General features: G+C 36.2%; 2 protein-coding genes across 7 annotated transcripts; one reads left to right on the forward strand and one right to left on the reverse strand.

Moving 5' to 3' along the window:
- Nucleotides 1-4,947: 4,947 nt before the first annotated feature.
- LOC137811211 (uncharacterized) lies at nt 4,948-16,952 on the reverse strand. Of its 6 annotated transcripts, XM_068612859.1 has the most exons (14): nt 16,717-16,952; nt 16,359-16,476; nt 16,177-16,260; nt 16,035-16,089; nt 15,897-15,969; nt 10,086-10,437; nt 8,248-8,742; nt 8,013-8,162; nt 7,384-7,554; nt 6,758-6,805; nt 6,613-6,675; nt 5,994-6,424; nt 5,627-5,848; nt 4,948-5,503 (listed from the first exon to the last, which is right to left on the reverse strand). In XM_068612859.1, exons 6-14 carry the CDS (start codon nt 10,414-10,416, stop codon nt 5,261-5,263), a joined length of 2,154 nt encoding a protein of 717 aa, XP_068468960.1. In that variant the 5' UTR covers nt 10,417-10,437; nt 15,897-15,969; nt 16,035-16,089; nt 16,177-16,260; nt 16,359-16,476; nt 16,717-16,952; the 3' UTR covers nt 4,948-5,260. The 6 variants fall into 6 exon arrangements, with proteins under 6 accessions (XP_068468960.1, XP_068468957.1, XP_068468955.1 ...); XM_068612856.1 differs by having other exon boundaries at nt 4,948-5,848; nt 15,897-15,926; XM_068612854.1 differs by having other exon boundaries at nt 4,948-5,848.
- Nucleotides 11,251-15,225, forward strand: LOC137811210 (putative disease resistance protein RGA4). Its single transcript, XM_068612852.1, has 2 exons — nt 11,251-14,913; nt 15,037-15,225. Exon 1 carries the CDS (start codon nt 11,536-11,538, stop codon nt 14,839-14,841), a length of 3,306 nt encoding a protein of 1,101 aa, XP_068468953.1. The 5' UTR covers nt 11,251-11,535; the 3' UTR covers nt 14,842-14,913; nt 15,037-15,225.
- Nucleotides 16,953-21,265: the final 4,313 nt, after the last annotated feature.

Genomic DNA, 21,265 nt, shown 5'->3' on the forward strand with positions numbered 1-21,265 from the left:
AATGAACATTTCATGCATGCAAGATTACCTACGAATTTACTCACGAAAAATAGTTGGTGGGTAATGTATGCAAAAATATTACCTACGAACTGGAGTTAGTGAGTATTGCATGCAAACTGAATTTGATGGGTATTATCTATGGACTTTTGTTGTTGGTGGTGAGTATTATCTATGGACTATTGTTAGTGGGTATTACCTATGACCTGTTGTTACCCATAAACTTATTATCTGTAAGTAAATTACCTACGAATTTCTTCAGTAGGTAAATCCATTTTTTTGTAGTGGAATCTTACCTATTACTACACAACCTCTCAAGACTTGAGATATAAGTCTTGTTTAAAGTAGGTCAAAAATGAATAAACATTGATAAAATGGATTACTATATCGAGCTAAAAAAACTAAGGAATGGAAAAATAATGAAAATGAATATAGAAGAAAGATTTGTAAAAGACTTTGATACCATGTTAAATTCTATAGAAAAAAAAATAGACATTGAGATCAAATCATGTATTTATGAGACTAACACAAATGTTTAATTTATATTAAAAAAATCAATTAAATAAATAAAGTATGCAAAGGTGTAAGAATGACACTTTTATGAAGTATATGGAATCTTGGGGAGGAGTCTACAGTGGGTGAGGAACTTTTCGTGGAATTCTGGAATCTAAAGACGTTACCTTCCGTACAATTTACGGCCTGGAGGGTACTATGTAATGTCATCCCCACTAAGGACAATCTTTTGAGATGTGGTTTACTTCTGATAAGTGATCGGTGTCCCCTGTGTGGTGTGGAAGAAGACTCGATAAGACATTTATTTTTTAAATGTAGGATCTCTTGGAGAATTTGGGGTATGTGTCTCATGTGGCTTGGGTATTCTTCGGTCCTACATCGTGTTGGACAAATGCATTTCAGGATGTTTAAACCTTTAGGCTTGAAATAGGCTACTATTAGGTGTTGTGGGGCATCTGGTAGGTATTGTAAGTGAAAATTTGAATCATAGGAATATGGTTGTGTTTGAGAATGGACGGGTAGATCTAGTGGAGGTTTTTACTGTGGTACAAAGGAAGACTTGGTTTTGGGTCATAGTAAAAGAAAAATTGGTTGTTTTCTCCTACTCAGATTGGTGTATGGAACCTCTTTGCTGTATAAGGTATTTGAAAGACTAATTTTTTGGTTATTAACTAATGTTTTTTTGCCAGACCTTGGAAGTAGTGGTGTGTTTTTGTGCAGGTCTCACCGGGTACTTCCATCTGGCAAGGTTGGATTGAGGGTTGGAAAGGTTAGGTTGATGATTTTGTTTTCGGACTGTGGTAAAGGAAGTGCCTTTGATGTATTATGTTCGGTCTGGTGGTGGAATCTTGTATGGCGTTTGAAATTTGGGAGTTTGTGATGTGGTGTTTTGGTTTCTGACAGGCCCAGTTTTTGGAAAGTTGTTGTGTGCTTTTTTGCAGGTTATGTCTGGGTTGTGTATTCTTCTCGTATGATCGGTTTGTTGATGTTGGTTTTTGGTTATTTGGTGCATTTCTGCATGTTGCAAAGTTATTGGTTAGGTATTGGATAGTGTGTCTTGGCCTAAGGGTGTGTCCCCTTTGGTGGACTATTTTCTGTTTACAATTCCTTCTTGTAAGTTTAGGTATGTCGAGATTGGCTCTTGGTTACGGTACTTCTGTCTGCTGACAAAGATATTATTTAGGTGATGGGTGTACATCCTATTTTGAGGGTATGGTCTCTTTGGTGGGTTGATGTAACAGTATTTGTTGGGTCTCAATATTTTGTAATGGTGTATTATATTGGTTTGTAGTGTAATGATTTGTTGGGTCCTTAGTCAGTAGGATGTTAGGAAACTTGGTTTGGTTGTTCTGTATAATGGTTGTGACACCCTGAAGTGTTTCATTTTATTTTATTTATTCTTTGCTGATAAAAAAATGAAGTATATGGAATCAAAATAACGAGTTTAGGGTTTAGGGTACTAAGAAGAAAAAAACCAGTTTAATTTCGCTTACTCCTATTGGATTCTCTACCTCTTGAAACTGCTTGTTCTCCCTTAGTTAAGGAGCCCTCTTGGCAATATTTTGTATGGACCTACTCTTATCATATGGAACGACAAGTCCTCTAATGCAAGAAAGGGCTTCTTAGTGTTGTAGTTTTGACCTCTTGCTCAATGGATATAGTGTTGTAAAACCAGAGTATGTATTGCAAAATAAAGTGCAGAAACAGAAATAGAGGATGTGCAGAAAACCCTAACTTCTTCATAGTGCCGTTGGAGGAAATCTCGGAAGCATGGGTGAAGTGGAGACAGTTTCCAAGTTGAAAATCAAACGTTGCCCTTTCAACCTTGGATCGTGGCCGTACAAATCGGAAGTTGGGCGCCTCCGCACTGCTGGATTTTTGAACGTTGTAGATCCTTACGAGAGGAGTGAGAGGTTGACTCCTTCCTTCACGCTGGTTTTCCCTCTTCTGCGGCCACAACCTTGAACCCACTAGGGTTTGAAGAGGCGGCACCCTTGGGGGTTCTCCATCTATAAATACCGCTTTCCCCCTCTTCAGAAAACACATCTCTCACCCATTCTCTTCATCTCCTTCACCCACCGTGAATCACTTCTTCTTCCTCCCACCTTTTGATTTTTCTCTTTCTTCATTTATTATAATATTTTATTCATTTTTCTGAGTTATTGGGTTCATACTCCTTTCAAAGAGTTGCTTGCTAGTTTTGATTCTCGAAAATTACCGGGAAGTTTCTGTTGTATCCTGGGGGACTTGCGGAATACACCGCGGATAAGTCCTTAAGGACACGCCTCGGGAAACTATTTTTGTTCGTTTTAAAGCCTTTCTAACTACATATAGGTGGTTTATGAAGTGCCTGAGCCTTTGCTGGGTTCTGGTTTGCTCTGCTCCTTCTTGAGAGTTGTAACGCTGCTAAGGAACACCATGAGTTTGGCATGTTTCAGTGGCAAAGCTTTAAGGAATATTTGGAAACGAATGTAACAGTTTTTCAGTAGAAGGGTTCTATAGAGGATGTTGTAGGTGCACGGTTTTGGAGGTATATGCAGAACTTGAGTCAGTTCCTATATGCTGTATATTTATGGTCTATTGCATAATTGAGAAACCCAGACACACTCTATTTTAGGGGCTGGTTCGCCTGATATGATAGCTGGTAATGTGCTAGTTACCTTCTCAGGCCTTGGCCACACCAAGCAAGCAAACAAAATAAATTCCAGCTCATCAAGGATGAACGTAGTAGATGCATCAGCTGGCATCCCTAAACCATATATGAAGATCTAGAATGGAAGTGTAACTAGGCAGCTGTTCAGAATAAAAATAGCTCATGGTATGAAGGATCTTAGACAATCAGGAGAAAAAGGAATGGCAGGTGCATGCAACACACAAAATAGTGTAATATGCAGAATAGGCTTTGAATTGAGGTGTTACAGGGGATAGGCAAGTTTTCATGCAGATTATGCAGATGTTGGCTCCCAATGCTGGTATGGTAAAGCAAGAGCTAGATAATTAGTGAAATAATTATCTAGGTATGCTGTGCTCACTTTTAATCTTCCCCACCAATTAGTGAAATAATTGATGGAGCTATGGATGCAAATAATCTAGCTACGGTGGCTGCGAGTGAAGTGGTTCACCACAAAGAGTTCAATGAAACCCCGCAGCCGTTACCAAAAGGAAATGTACTGTGAGTTATGAAGCTTTCAGGTGTTGTACTGTGAGTTATGATGCAAGAGATAATGTATCTCTGCTGTTGAAGGAAATGAGATGGATGAATGGGAAGCAGAACCTTGGCATAAAAACAAATCTAAAGACTGTAAACAACAATAAAGAGGAACGCTACTGTGGTGACAGGGTAATAGAAGAGGATTGGCTTGGTTTGTTAGGTAGACTCTTTGGAACATTTTCTTCTGTTAGTGGAGCACAATTATGATCACAGCCTAAAGAAAGTAGAATGAAGTAGTGGTGAGAAAGGGTGCATGCAGCAAAAGAATTGCATTTAGTGGAACACAATTTATGGCTTATGCAGAACATTGTGGTCAAGGGGGGCATGATGGAGTGTAGGAGAGTTTGTTAGAAGTTAAGTGAAGGAGGAACAAATGAGGTAAATCTGTTCATTTTTATTTTTTTTATCAGCAAAACATTTGTCTATTAAGTTAACATGTTTTTTGTCTGCTACAAAGCAAATCTGGGCCAGCTGCACTTTCACTTATGTTATCTTTGTTTTCAGGTATGATTAGGGACTAGGGAGTAGGCGCTTTTTGTGTTTGTTTCACTAGTTTTCAGAGTGGATAGGAGAAAAGGTGGAAGTGATTTTTCAAACCTTCCATATATAATTATTATATTTTACTCAAATTTTATGCATATATTTATATAATATACAAAATTAAATATTATTTAACAATTTTAAAAATATTTAATTATACTATTAATAACAACATATAATTATAAATAATGAAAATAATAAAATAAAATAATAATATAAAAACACATATACAATTATATAAAATAATAAATATATAATGATAAATATTTTTTTTTAATTTTCATATATTTAATAAATTTATTTTAATTTAACACAAAAATATCTTTTATTATATTTTTTTAATCTTTTATTAAAAAATACAAATAATTATGGATATTATATATTAAAATAATATAATTAATTCAAATTTAAAAAAAAAACATTAAATGCATCCTTTTAGTATATGTATGTTTCTGGTTTTCTGGTTTTTGTTGAGCTTTGGAACAATCTGTTAACTATTTTTCAAAGCATTGGAATTTGTTCTTGGTATTATAGGAATTTTGTCTGTTGTATAAGGATTGTAACGTATCTAAAATTCATTTTATTTATTCTATTTTTTTATAAAAAAATACAAATATAAATTATACTATTATCAAGAATATTTTATAACAGGAATATTCTTTAAAAAAATACATTATATATATATATAACCTAGATATTCTTTATTAAGAATGTATTTTTATTTCTGTAGTTAATACTATATATTACATATTTTAATTAACATGATTTATATTGGAAATTGGAAGTGTATGGCAATACATTTACTTCGGAATCCACTTAATTCAATCACTCTCAACTTCACTGCCAACAAGTACCTGAGCTGGTCCAATTTGCATGATTATGAAACCAAAAAATTTAGTACTCAACGGAGGTTCCCTTCATGATATCTGTGAAGACAGAAAAGCACTCAACTCCAACGACCTAGATCAGTTAATTTGGCACTTACAATGGAGGTTTCCTTCACTTGATATATCTTGCATGCATTGTAGAATTGAAAATCTCAAGGAAGAGGCGAAGCTGTGAGGGTACTAGGACAATAACAGGAATAGTCCCAAGCGACATAGCTGCTATTACCAACCGCTGATTACCCTTCAACATCATAGCAAGCGAAGCACAAAATGCTACCATCATTGACACCACAGACAAGAAAAGGGCCACGAGACCGCAAAGTAACTTCAAAGGCAACGTCTTCAGGAAATCCTTCTGAGCATAACGCGAGGTCAGGATCCCAATGAAAAGGAGGACCGAGGTAGAAGAAGTAAAGAGTGATACTGCATCTGCTATGATAAACAAAGTGAATATCTGTTCGCGAAAGAAGATAGGTACCCCAGTGTCTTGGTTGTTTCCGCCGGGGACAGTGAAAGCCGCAGCGAACATGATAGTGATTATCAGAGTACCCACGAGTGTGAAAGAACTAGCTGTGTCTTTGGCCCATTTTTCACCAGCTTTCAACATCTCCACGTGGCTTTCGCTGAATATCTCACGGGGCTTCTTACCGTCTCCATTTTTCTCTTCTTTGCACTTGGGGTGCACAATCTCCTCAACAACCTGCGCTGATAAATTATTATCATCATATTATAATAATCAAATATATTTCACTAATTTTTCACATTATTTATTGTATTTATTAGTTTTCTTTCTATCTTGCTTCCTTCCATCATCTTATGAGATAGAGAAAGTGAATAACAATAACCTTGAACCATTGAAGTTCTCTTTGCATTTGGAGAGCAGCACCGGATCTTCTATCAAGATCAGAAGAAGGCCCTAAATATGCTGCCAAGTGCAAGAGGGTGTTGCCAAACACGTCTGCACTGCATCTGATTATCTCCTTCCGTCCATTGACACTGTTTATGAGTCGGAACACGTCTTTTCTACGGTTCAGAATTGCATGCGAAAATATGCCTCTCTTGTTTCTATCAATGGCCCACAAGAGGTCAGGGTTCGTCTTCCTCATCTTATCTATGAACTCAATAATTCCAAGCTTCGCTGCCTGCAACATTGCATCGTACGCTGAAGCCTCTCGCAGCTGCGATTCCTCGTACTCTGAAACTCTATCGCACATGCAGTTCAGAATTTCAAGAACTACAAGGTGGGTCTTTTTTTGTTGGTATATTTCGCTGATTCCTGGGATAATCAAGCCATTATATAAGAATAAGATATTAATTAAAAGGAATCTTTTTAAATAAATAATACATTTTTTTTGGTCGGCAAAATAATATAATACATGATGAAAGAACATTGTTGCCTTGACAATTTAATAAAATGATGAGAAAACATGAGAAACAAAATAAATTCAATGTATGCTGACGTACCAGCTGAGAACTTTAACAGTATGTGATTTTGAAATAACAGATAAACAAATATAAGTAGTCGACCTGCAAAACAAAGAAAGAATTAAAACACTTATATATTTGATGCTAGAGCACAGGATCCCTGAAAGAAATGGGACACACGTACCTAAAAGCCTTATGGGAGGAAAATTCAACGCCAGTTCACAGAGCCTTCCTAAAGAAACAATTGAGGAGAGGGGGAGAATGATACATGTCAATTTTTAAAAATTAGTTAATTAAACACTAGTTGAAATTTTAATACTCGTAATTGAATCATAGTAGAATCAGTATAAGTAAAACAACAATAATAATAATAAGTAAATACATAAAATAATTTTAAATAAATATAAAATACACAAGTTCAAACCAAATATGTAATAATAATTAGCTTTAAATTATAATAAATGTATGTTCAGTAATAATAAAAAATTAATGTAAAATTGTAAGAAATGGAGATATGAGAAGAGTTTCTTTTGTGGTTTTCAATCGATTTCAACAATAGTAAAACAAAACATGAATTGGAAAAATGGGTCTCCTCTTTAGGTAAAGCATTTATACTAATTCGGTGAAGAATGAAAACAGTTTATTTTGAATAAACTTTTAAAGAGAAAGTTTGTCAAAATAAATTAAAAATAACTCAGGTAAATAATTTTAGTAAATTTAAATAAAATAAATATTTCAAATATAGAAATTCCTCTCTTGTTGTTTATTACTGTTAAGAGAGAAAGAGTGGAATTATAGATTCATACAGACCTGTAAAGGAAGTATTATATTGGTGTTCCTCTTGAGCAACACGAAGGCCTTCTACTTCAGTAACATCTGCCACTATCCCAATGATTTTTCCGCAATAGTCAATGCTTATTCCGAACAACTTAACTCTTACTCTACAAAAGTTTTGCACCTCTAATCTTTCTAATCTTAAAGCTGAAAACAGATTGAAGTGGATAATTAGCATTAATTACTTCTGCTATTTGTGGGGAAAAACGGGTAATTTTTCCACTAAAACAAAACCCTAACAGAGCTACCCAACAAATAATATTGAATAAATAAAGCGGAATAATAAAAGAGATAAAGAGAAAAAAATACATCCGAAAATTGTTAACGGAGTTCGGCCTATTTAGCTTAATCTTCGAGCACCGCTGAAATAGCCTGCTTTTATTATTATGGGAGAAAATATTACAAATTGGAATATATAAGAGTGAAAGAGGAGAGTTTAATTTATAACCATCAAACTTTCTTCCCAAACAATAAACCTACCGAGGGACTTGGGATTAAGCCAAAATCAAGACTACCTCTCCCATATTACTTCATCAAGTTCTCACAATTGCGAGAAACTTCAAAGATAAGAACAGAGAAGAAAGGAATAAAATGTTAGAACTTACTGTCATAAATGAGTTGTTGTAGACGTCCAAATCCAGTGCCACTAGGGAATGCAGAAGGCATGTGTGCCAATGCATATAAGGGCCTTAGTCCATCGGATTCATGGGTTAGAGGGAGGTGTGGAATGCGATGGATTAAACTCAAAGCCACATCTATCTCATCAAACCAACACCAACCACACGTTCAATAAGTGTGAGAAACTCAATTATATATAGTTAACTAAGTGTTATTGCTTACCAAATATTTCAGCAGTGATGCATCGTGCAAGAAGCAAAACTCCAGTGTGGGAATTTTTGTCCACAAACGCTTCCAACGGAGTTTGAGAGTAGAGATAGCGAGTCATCTCTTTGTAGCCCTTAGCAGCAGAAAGAAGAACAGGAATTTCACCAACTTTGGTCTTCATAGTTAAAAGCTTCTTCCCTCCCTTCTTCTCTACCATGCACTTTGCAATCTCTACGTTTCCGGTTAGTTCCGCAGCGAAAGAAAGAGCAGTGTAATCGAAGTTGTCTTGCATTTTAACTAACTTATCTTTCCCTAACTTGACCAAATTCTTCACAATGTGTAGGTGGCCAGCCATTACTGCAACATGAAGAACGGTTCTTCCTGTGGAGGAAGTGGAAAATATGGCGGTGTCGTCATTGTTGATTATTGCTTTTGCATCATTCCACTCATCGCTCTCCACATATCTGTACAACGGTTTATTTTGAAGGAGACTATCCTCCACCAGTACACCTGCCACACAAACCATCGTACTCATTCCGGTGAAATCTTTGCAATGTTTCTTCCTACAAAGATCCCAACACATGAGAGGGAGAATCTTCCTGTCACTCCAAAATTTTTAGGTGCCTTTTTAACTAGTTTAATAGGGGATTTTATCAAACTGTTCATATTAATTAAATAAGCTGGTTTATCAACTTTAATCTTTTCTTTATCATAGTTTAACAGATTAACTTATTAAAACTACTTTTTACAGTATTTGATATCTCAATTTTGGCATATCATAATTTATTTGACCAGCTTGTGAACTTAATTAGCTTAAGTATTCCATATACGAGTTTATTAGCCTAGCTTGTGTATTAAAATCTATTTTGAACTTATACATATTGTATTGATTTTACTTTATTTTGATTCACAGTAATATTGCATGACCTATTTTGATTATTATATTATTATATATATTAAAGACGAAGAACTATAAGATTATGAGTACACGTTTATTTGTGGAGAAACAATTATTTGTTAAATAAAATAGTGTATGAGTTGGCAAACACGTATTTAAGGTTGGAAACTTGTTCAGCATTATGCTACTTCTATTTTCATTAATAATAAAGTTATGAGCAAAGAATAAAACACGATGTATTGTTTAATTATACAAAGCATTAATGGTTATATGTATAACTACAATTTTTTTAAACCGTGTTTGGTACAACTAACTTAGAATTCTTTGCAGTATACTAAGTTTTCAAAGGAGTAAAAAAATCATTTGTGAGAAATGTGCAAAAATATCCTTCTATTCATTGGACAAACATATTAATTATACAAAGTCTTAGAAATCACACTCATATATTATATATTAACACATTTCATAATATATTTAATTAATATATAATTAAATGTAAATTCCATTTTATAAGTTAATTTTACAAAATTAAATTAAATTTAGAATTTACTTTTAATATAATGAGATTTATTTAAAATTTATTGAATTTATTAAATCATTATTATTGTCACTCAATGTATGAGTTGACAATGTCTGTTACTAGAGATCAAGAAATTTTTGTAGATACAAATTTCATCTCATAGAATATTCATTCAAATTCAAAGTTCACTTATTAATACAAACAGCTTTTATGAGCAATGAAACAGTTTGTGCAATCAATGCGGGAAAAAAAATCTAAAAGAAGAAATCCCAAATAATGCTTTGCAAATTCTGGAGAGAGAGAGAGAAAAGAAGAAAAAAAGAAAAACTAAATTGATTTTATCTCATAAAATTCTAGTTCGTTTAAAAGAAAAGAGTTTTCTTCTTGAAACATAGAAGTGAAGTTTCTTAACTAAGCACAAATGGAAGTGGTTACCTTGTTCAATATCTGAATCAGCTTTTAACTGTGAACTGTACAAGGCACCCAATCTGTTCCAAGCTTCTTTGGCCGTTTCAACATCTCTAATCTGACTTAGAATCTCCGTTCCACATGCTAACTGGATGATATGCAAAGCCTTGGCATTCTTCTTCTTCCATGAGTCAGAAACGGTTTTAGGTTTCACACCAATCTCCGAAACAAAAGTCACAACACCCCACAAACCTTGACCTATCAGATAATTTCTCACCAGAGCACTCCAGTTCTCGTAATTGTCTCTTGTGAGTGGTTCCAGAACTATTCCACTCGCTGCACCACCTATTACTGCCATTCAAACTTCACCTTCCACGACCTGCACATAAAAACTAATTAATTGAGAAATGAAAATGGGAAAGAAGTGTATATGGTACACGGGGAAGAAGGTAAGCATTTACCTTGCAGGGAACTGTGGCACCAGAAAATGAAAACGAATAGAAAAAAAAAACTTTACTGGGGAAGTTTGGTACTTGGGAATTATCTAACTAAAATACGAAAAGCTTGCACGTTGAGACCTATATGGCGAGACTTAGATCATTGGATGCCTCGAGATTAGGATTAAGAATCACGAGAATGTTATATCAGTTTATATAAAAATGAATAATTATTTTTAATTTGTTTTTCAAACTATATTAAAACTCTTTGCATGGGTTATAGTGAGAATTCAAATCTACTCTGTGACGATAATTTATATAGAATATCTTCTTTTTATACAGACTCAAACATTTTTTTTTTAATTTTATCTTTATTCAAATTCTTCTCCATCAAGATAAACAAAACATTTTCATCTTCCCCAATGACATTACCCTTTGTTTTGCTGGAAATTTTCATCACTAATAAAAATGAATGATGGTCCCTATTTGACGGGTCAACTCAAACAAAAATATGTATGAAATTAGCACAGACTTATCTTCTATTGACTAATAATTTCTATAGTCTGAGAACAAGTGGCAGATGTGATGTCTATGTCAAATTTCAATTAAAATGAATCTTTAATTAACACAGGGAAACGAAATACATTAACAATTTATTACTGTAATATTTTTGTTCTGTACTAGATTAGTTTGAATACTAGACCACATGTGTCTGAACACACACATTCATGCTTGCTGTAATATACAATAAATTAAATTGTTCTTCTGCGTGCCTTGCAAGTGTGAACACTGAACACGCACATTTATACATGTTAACATAAATTAAATTAAAATATATAGGAATCCCAAAGTCATGTTTCCTACTATGTATTGATTCAAATCACCCTATCTTAATAATATAATAAATGTCTTAATAATTCAATTTTAAAAGTAAGTAATTATGAATATTTTTATAAAACTTAATACTTTGAGTTCTCTTCTTCTCATCAACACAATACTTTGAGTTCTTCTGCCTTGTTCCAAACACCATAGTGGAATCAATGGACGTAGCTATTCTTTGGGAAGCCATATCCCATATCCTTCAATGCGCCACCACCTTCCTACCACCCCCAGCGACTCGTCTCTCCTCAGATGACATTCGATACTTTGAAGACAGTCTCAAAAGAATACTCCACATTGTTAAGAAGGCCATGCACAGCAACATCCAAGACCCCTCGGTTCTTTCACTCTGGTTGAAAAAGGTCAAAGACGTCATCAACGATTTGAACGATTTCATGGAGGATCTTCGTCACAACAAGGAGACAAATACCGCCGCATTATCTCTCATCAAAGCCAGCCAAAACATGGCGCGTCGCCACAAATTCAAGCACCAAATCAAGGAAGCCAGTGAGAAGCTCATAAGCCTCTTAAACGAGGCAGAAAATTTTGTCATCTTTGAAGAAGCTAGGGAGAATGAGAAGAAGTTGACTCGTATAAGTGAGGAATTTGAGAATGTTGAAGTGGTTGGTAGAGAAAATGTGAAGAAGGATATTATAGATCAACTCAAGTTGTTTGTGAACAGCAGTGCTGTATCTGTTCCTGTGATTACCATTGTTGGTGTTGCGGGAATAGGGAAGACTAAACTTGCTCGTCTCGTTTATGGGGATGACGAAGTCAAAGCTCTTTTTGCGTCACGGATTTGGGTAAACCGTGAAACATTCAACGTGGAGTCCATTGCTACACATGTTACTGAAACAGCTAACAATGGTAAACGCTTTCTTCTTGTACTTGATGATTTGAGAGTTGAGAACGGTGAGGGATGTCAGAAGTTGCAGGACAAGTTAACGAAAGCTGAAGCTGGTGGGGCAGTGGTTGTAACTACACGTAGCAATATTGTTGCACACAAGATTTCTGAAAGTGGCACGGTTAAACTTAAGCCCCGTGTTTTGCAAGGGCTTAACGAAGAGGAATCATGGTATCTGTTTCAGAAAATTCAAGGACAAGGTTTGAGAAAAATCGATGAAGATGTGGAACGGAGAGTAGTGAGAGAATATTGTGGAGGAGTCCCTAGGAAGATAACAGCCATAGCAAGGTTGTTAGAAGATTTTGATTCACCGGTTTCAGAAATAGAGTTGAAGGAGAAGTTTCTACGAAAGATAAAGTTTAACTATTACGACGAACTTTCCACGCAACAAAAGCTATGTTTTGCTTATTGTTCTTTGTTTCCTCAAGAACACGAGATAGACGCTGGGAGATTGATTCATCTCTGGATGGCAGAAGGGTTTCTCTCTAGGAACCTATATTCCGATCCAGAAGAATTTGGCTTAGCGTGTTTCAACGACTTTGTTCCTTTTGTTTTCCAGGAAATGGGGAGTGACGAGTTTGGTGTTGTGAAGAAGTATAAGATGAACCGTTTAATGCATGAACTAGCAAGGACTGTGGCCTGGGATGAGAATATCATAGTGGACTCCGAAGGGGCTAGAGTTCACGAGAGAGTGGTGCGATCCTCGTTTGATTTTGCGTTGGATGTTCAGTGTGGAATCCCAAAGGCTTTGTTCGAGAAAGCGAAGAAACTGAGGAGCATTCTCTTGGTGGGAAAGACTTACAAATCGCGGCTTCCACACGAGGTGAAGATGACCTTATCAACTTGTGAAAAAATATTGGAAACTTTCAAGTGTTTGCGAGTGCTGGATCTCCATGACCTGGGGATCAAGATGGTTCCGAGCTCTATTGGGGACGTGAAGCACTTGAGGCTTCTCGATCTTTCCCATAATAACATAGAGAAGCTTCCTAGTTCAATCACCAAGCTCTTCCACTTGCAGACATTGAAACTTTCCCAATGTCATGTTCTCAAGGAATTGCCAAAAGACTTGGAGAATCTAAGTTGCCTCATGCATCTTTACTTAGAGGGGTGCCTTGATCTCACTCACATGCCTCGCGGGATAGGTAAGCTGGGTTCTCTGCAGACATTGTCACTTTTTGTGGCCAGCAAGAACTACCATAAGGGAGGTCTTGGGGAACTCACAGATCTCGATGACCTCAGAGGGCACTTGGAAATTTTGCATCTGGAGCAATTGAATTTTTGTGCACCATTGGAAGCCAAAGATAACTATTTGAGTAATAAAAAGCACCTTCATTGTTTGACTTTAAGATGGGATCATGAGGAGGAAGAGGAGGAAGACGAAAAGAAAAGGAATGGTATTGCTCAAAAAGACAAGGAAACACTGGAATGTCTTGATCCAACTTCAAATCCAAATCTGGCAGTGTTATCCGTTGTGGGGTACTATGGTAAAACGTTTTCTGACTGGCTTTCTTCAATGAAATGTCTTGTTAAGTTTAGCTTAAATGATTGTTACAATTGTCAATATCTCCCACCACTGGATCACCTCCCACACCTCAGGGTTCTTGAACTAAGGAGATTGGAGTCCCTTGAATTCGTTTCAAAAAACAGTGACCAAACTAGTGCTGACACCGAAGCCTCCTCTTCCTCTAGTACACCATTTTTTCCATCGTTAAAGGAACTCACAATCTCTGACTGCCCTAAACTCAAAAGCTGGTGGGAAACTGCCAAGTGGGAAGACAACAGACCGTTCTTTACTCGCATTTCTAAACTTGACGTTCAATGCTGCCCTGAGTTGCATTGCATGCCTTTGTACCCTTATCTGGGTGAAGAGTTGGTCCTTGTGGATTCAAGCGTAAAGTCAATGAGGGATACAGTGCATGCAAGAACTTCAGAGGACTTCCTTCCTTTATCCAAATTGAAGACCATGCTAATTGCACGTATCACTCAATCTCCACCTGAGAAATGGCTTAAAAATTTCATTTCCCTTGAGACCCTTCAAATTCGTGATTGCTCTAAATTAGTGTCTCTACCCCAAGGTTTCAAGTCTTTGAGCTCACTCCAGAGTCTTACCATTGAGAGATGTTCAGAACTTGATCTTGACAGATCCAAGAGTGAATGGGAGGGTCTGAAACACCTACGTGTTCTGACCATAAAGGAAATTCCGAAGCTCAAATCCCTTCCCTGGGGTGTTGAGGATGTTACCTCTCTGAAAGAGCTCCAGCTTCATGAATGCCCTGCCTTGACTAATCTACCCGAAACCATAGGCAACCTCACTTCCCTTACTAAACTAGTTATTTGTAAATGTGAAAACTTGGATTCGCTGCCAAAAGGAATAGAAAAGCTCAAGTCTTTAGATTCGTTGACCATTACAGACTGCCCCCTGTTAACGCCAAGGTGTCAACCTGAAACGGGGGATGATTGGCCACAAATTGGTCATATCAGAAATATCATTCTAAAGCAAAGTTCTCAAGACTTGAGGGATTTATGGAGTCATGGGAGGATTGGTTTGGGAACATATTTCTAATCTTCAAATGCAAAGACTGCTTAACAACAACAGATCCATGCTTAACAACTCAATCCTTCTGATTTAACTTTGGTAAGTGATTACAGTGTTGCCTCAATTGAATCCATATTACTCATTTTTTCATCTTTCCAATTCTCTCTCCCTTTGTGTAAAAATGTACACACTGTACTGATATTCGAATGTTTTCATTTTTAGAGTTTAAATTTGAAGAAAGCTACGACAGAGTCATATGAGGAGAAACAAGTACCCAGTTCCCATGTGGTTATAAAACTGTAGCACTATGTAAAATGATTTATCCATTTTATTGAGTATGGATTTTTTTATATTATCGAAAAAACAATGTATTCATTGATTGCAATTATTTTACATTTGTTATTTCACAAATTTAGTAGTATATAAACCGAATAATGAGGGGTGGATAACTTCATAAACCGATCTTTATACATTTGTTCGGCTTTATTTAGAAGAAATTAAAATAGCCATTCTAAATTTCTAAAATACATATTATTTTATCTCTTTTTAAAATAAAATTAGAACCAAAAATTGTATTTTCAGATTATAAAACAATTAACAAATAAGATTTATTTTAAAGTGATGAATTAAATTAAATCATAGAAATCAAAATTAAAGACAGACATATTTTATAATAGCATTCACATCTCCCCTTTGTCTCTCAAATTTCCTGATAGTTTGCTATGAAATGACTAAAGTTTTCTTTCCAGCCACTTATTTGCAGCAGAAGGCCATATTACTCTGTTCAATATGCTTGGAGAAACAAGACGGAACAAAAGTTTGTTGGTCGAAAGTTGTTATTTGTAAAGATGGAACAACATAAAACTCAACATATTTAAAGTAGGTTAAATAGTCATGTGACCAAAAAAGTATGAACAAAAAAGTAATGCCTTTCAAAATTTGTCATATTTAGTAACAGTATCACAACATAGTCCCAGACACAATACACAGAATTACCTGTTTTTTACTTGGGCATTTAAAACACTACACGACTTGATTTGTAAAGTAAATGATGGAGCCAAATTGAATCGTGCTTTACTTACCACTTGTCAACCAGTTCTTTGGGTAGTTTCCTGCTTAGACTGATATATCAGATTTTGGTAAAAACATAATTACCTCTCAAACATTTGAGGGGGTATTTTAGGTCCTATTTGGAAAGAAAATTAATCAAAGAAACCTACCTTTCCAAGGACACTCTTCTTTTCTCTTCTATCATACTGCTAGGTCTATAGGAAACTGCATAACGAGACAAATAAATGAGATTCTGAATAATCTTGAAAAAAGAATCACCTAAAATATTATAGTGGTGTAAACTCAAATTACATCATTCAAAATCTTCAAAAATCCGTGAGTATCCATCAATAAAGTTAGCAGTCCATGATCTAAAACTCTAGTTGAAACTCTTTCCTGCAAAATAGTTGGCGAAAAAGTAATTGAAATAAGGATAAATATCAAGTTAGTAAATTAACACATAGTTTGAGATGGCATCAGTAAGAAGAGGCAACTTCTTGAGTTTCTTAATGGCAGTTTTCCCCTGTCTATTAAGATCAGCATCTCCTCAGCTGTAACCTCAACCTCAGCCATGACATTATCCTTCTCTCGTCCCTCTTCACCTTCGTCCTCCTAGGAATCCATTTAACGGACAGAAATGCATCAGAAATGCCTTTTGTTTGAAGAAACAACGCAACAAATCCTAAAATTAACTTCTTCTCGACACATCGTGTCTAACTCAGGCATAATCAACACAGCACAATACCTGAATAATTTTCACGCCTAGTATACTGACACTTTACTACTGTTATGCAAACCTGATTGGCATGATAAATTCATAAAAAAAAATTAAAAAAGGAATAAATCACCAACCTGAGGATCATCAACAGGGGACGTGGTTCATCACTAAGCAGGTTTGTCATAGATAAAGTTGTTTTCATCCACACTCCTCACACCATCGTCATTAAAACACAAAACAAACCCTATATTCACATATAATAATCTTGTATTAAGTTTAACATATTTATTATTTATAACGATTTTAATTAATATTTAACAATGATTTCCGGATTTAATTTCACCATTTTTAACAAATTCAAAATCTTTATAAACGAAACCAATAATTAGTTCCCACCTATTCTTGTAAAAATTTTGGTCAAAGTTTGACTTGAACGATATACAAATAAACTTTTATGATATATAAGAATTTGAGAAAATTTTGGACAGTTGTGAAGGTGTCTTTCTGCGATGTATTATCTTGATTTTGTATGACTTAAGTGATGATTTTTTTGGACACTTATATTAAAAAAAAATGAAGCTTTTGACATTTTCTTTCTTTCGGTCATCTTATATTTTCTACGAGAAATAAAAATAAATAAATAAATCTATATCTATAAGGTTAAACTTATGTTCTTCGTTTTTTATCATACTTTCCATCATTGTGTCATATATAATTTTAATTGGTCTTCTTAAAAGAAAGTTTAAGTTATGATTGGACTCGAATTAGGTTTGAATTGTTACAAACATGTTTCCATAAATTCTCTTTGCACATTCATATTTATTCTTCCAATACTTTTATATTTTTTTTTAATTTTAACAATATATTTCAATGGGTAGTGATTATGTTTTGTTCCCTTAATTTTTTTATTTTTTTAAAATCGCAAAACCTAGAAAAAAAATAACAAGGTACAAAAATACAAAAATGAAAAAAAATTATCTTTTTATAGAAAATGTTGAATACAACAAATCTTCTCGGACAACCCTCTTACACATGTTCAAATAACGAAATTGAAAGTGTTGCGACTTGAAAGTACGTATGTGATTGGAAGGAAAATATGAAGTGGGGACGGAAAGAGAAATGTACCTGTGTGGATGATGGGACCCAGGTAATACCTGTCCACTGGGTACACAATTCGCTGACGTGTCGGTAGTCTTCTAGTTCCTCAAAGCTCTTTCTCTCGCTATGTGTGCTCCGCCGGTCGGGGGTACCTGCGATTGCACTCCGACGCTCAAGTCACTATCTCAGAGTATGTCTTTGGCTCATTCAACTCCAGTTGTAACTGTCTCTTTATTGCGTATTTATTGTATTGTAAATATTATTTGGTCTGGTCTTCGGTCGTCCGGTGTCCGACCAGTACACTTGCCCCCCAGGCTCGAAGAGGTTCATCTTTGAAGAGGCGTGTAGGATGGCTGGGATTCTCAAGGTTGTACTTGATTGTTGGGGGCATTGAATGCATGGCAGAGGTGTGATGTTTGGTAGAGATGTGACGTTTGGCAGAGACGCCATTTCATGTCATCAGATGTATTCAACGGTGGAGATTTCGTGTCGTTTGGTATGTCGAATGACCTTGACCCTTGGATTGCAATAGATCTAACGGTGTTGGAAGAATGGCAGAGGGTTCTCTCTCATACTTTGTTGGCTATAAATAGCGCCTCGTTGCTGTGTGGAAAGGTTTACACTTTTCCCCTTTGCTCAAGTCTTGTGCCATCTACTCCGAGTGCCGAGTCTATTGCATTGAGTTGTCCAGTTAAGGTTAGTAATATTTTTTTCTGTAGATTCTTCTAATAGTGTTGAAAACAGTGAGTAGTTTGTGACCCGCACCGCATCTGGCAATGCGAGTCAGACGGTCCAAGCTATGATTGGGTTGATCCGTCGGTCCTCAAAATTCCCACTAGGATAATGAGCGTTGATAGCGATAACGGCAGACATTTGTGGTATAACCGATCATGTATGCCACGGTCGGGAAAATGCACCGCACGACTTCTTTTTTTGTATATAATACCTTTTTTGCTGACTTGCATATAACCCTACCTTTTGATAACTTTACAATGGGGGTCCTTCGGATTCTCAACGTCGCGCCCACGCAGTTACCTAACTCATGGGCAACTCTTCAGGCGTTTCGATAGTTATGTCAAATCTTCAAACTTGAACCTACCCCTAAATCTTTTTTATATTACTATAACACACGTCCGAGTACCCCTGTGAGTTGGTTGTCCTTGTCTAGTCGACGGGGAATATTCGGTTTGCTGCCTTTACCACTTCATACAAGAATTTTAAAGAAAAATATTTTAAGACTTTTGTGGAGCCGGATGGCCGAGACCTTTTTTATAATGTGAATGGGACGACCAAATTTCCATTCCATTGGACGGAGAAACCTACCCAACTTGATAACTGGTGAATGTGGTCGTCAATGTCACCATTTGACAAGGAGATCTTAGTGGTCATTGACCAGTTGCCTTATAAGCTGCCATCTCGAGAGCTGATAGCTTTGTATGGATCATCTAAGAAGTGGGCAGACTTCAATGGTCCATAGTTTCCTTGCGTCCGGTTGAGTATGCACTATTTTTTAATGTGGTTTAATTATATTTTTGCTTTGCAGATATTGTCAAAAATGGATCTGCCTTGAGCAGCCTCAAGCGTCAGGCGGTCACGCGGAAGCTTAGCAGCCTTGCGAGGATTGGAAAAGAACCAGTTCTTGTGGAGGAAGTTGCGCCGACGGTGGCGGTGGTCCCTTCCGTAGCCAACTGAAAGAGGGGGCATCCACCCAAGGCCCAAGCAGGTTCTGATGTGGGGCAGCCGTCCAGCAGGGCACTAACAATGTTGAGTTCTTCACTGCGGGTGGCGCAAGCCATGCAAATTGACCTTCACCTGGAAGATGAGGGTATCCTGGCAGCCATCCCCACCAAAGATTTAGTATAAGAGTTGGTGGAGTTGCAGAGTAGGGCTACTGTCATCGGTAGGGCTCTAGGTGATGAATTAAGTAGGGCCCAGACGATGGTAGTGCTGAAATTAAAAGTAGAGTTGGAGGTGTCGGTCAGCTCTCTAAAAACGGCCTTGGAGGCTGCGGATACCTGCAGGAAAGAAATGCAAAAGAACGACCGACTGGCTAAAGAAGATCAAGAAACACTGAAGGCAACATTCACCAAGGTAATGGCCGAGCGAGATCAACTGGTGAAAGAGAAAGTTCATGCTGAAGCTAAAGAAAAATCTTTGGCTACTGAAGTGGAGAAATGCCAAGAATTTATGTTGCGCATCAATGAAGAAAGATTTTATCAAGGTGTTCAACTGGTCGCCGTTTTCCATGGCGTACCGAGTGAGGACTCACGGTACGACCTGGAAAAAGACGTGGTTAACGGCCAGCTAGTGCCGCTTGGGGGGGTTGCCGACCATACGATGGAAGATCCTCAACAGATTGAAGCGACCCAACCAAAGCAGTCGGTTGAGGAAATTGTTTAACTGGAAAAAATATCTGGACCCGAGTTGTGGGCTTTGAACAATTTGTTACCTTTCCTTGCCTTTAAATTTAACTGTTTTGAACAATATACTTATGTGAATTTAACTTTATATATTTGATATTGCCGAGTTGTACTAAATTTATGAAGAATATCTGACCAAATGAGTGGTAGACCGAGGTCGTGATGAAGGTAGCTAAGTTTCGGATCGATAAGATGGTAAGATAATGAACAATCATTATTCTGCTGATAGATTGTTGACCGAGAGTTCGATAAACAATACTAAAGTAAATTTCCTACCAAGAAAGCTCGGTGATTAATAATTAATCTAGTGATGGGTTTCAAACCAGGAATTTGGTAAATTGCAATTAAGTTATGAATTGCTGACCGAACGCTTCGGTGAACAACAATTACGTTATTAATTTCTGACCAAAGGTTTTGGTAAATAACCATTAAGTTATGAGTTTCTGATCGAACGCTTCGGTGGATAACAATTAAGTTATTAATTTTTGACCAAAGGTTTTGGTAAATAACAATTAAGTTATGAATTTCTGACAAAACGCTTTGGTGGATAACAATTAAGTTATTAATTTCAGACCGAATGTTCGATAAATAACGTTTAAGTTATTAATTTCCTTATCGAATGCTCGGTAATTTATGCTGATGGCACACATTTTTGAGAAATAATTTTTAAAGTGTCTCGTTAAAACCTTCTCGGTCGAAAATGTTAGAATATATGGTCTTAAACGAGAGGGGGTGAATTGTTTAAGAGGAGTTTTCGCAAACTTTGAAGGTATAATGAAATTCAATCCGAATTACAGAGAAAAGAATCAAGGAAACAAATACCCAAAACTGTTTTAAGATGTTATCAGAAAAACAATCGGTTGTTTTTATCAGCAGTTAATAAAAACAACTTAAAACAGATATATGTGAGATCAGGGAAAGAGAGAAACACACAAACAAATTTACACTGGTTCACTCCTACACCAAAAGCTACATTCAGTCCCCAGAAAACATTGGGTAATCCACTATGCAATCAAAACCAAATTACAAACATCACACACTAAAGTAGTGACCTTGAACCCCTCAAGAAACACATTACCTTTGGCAAACCACACCAAGAATGTTGATCTTGAACACCTCAAGAACACACAACACTCCTTGGCAACACAACTACAGAAATACAGTA

Source organism: Phaseolus vulgaris, chromosome 2, assembly GCF_000499845.2.
Source record: "Phaseolus vulgaris cultivar G19833 chromosome 2, P. vulgaris v2.0, whole genome shotgun sequence".
Taxonomy (NCBI): Eukaryota; Viridiplantae; Streptophyta; class Magnoliopsida; order Fabales; family Fabaceae; genus Phaseolus; species Phaseolus vulgaris.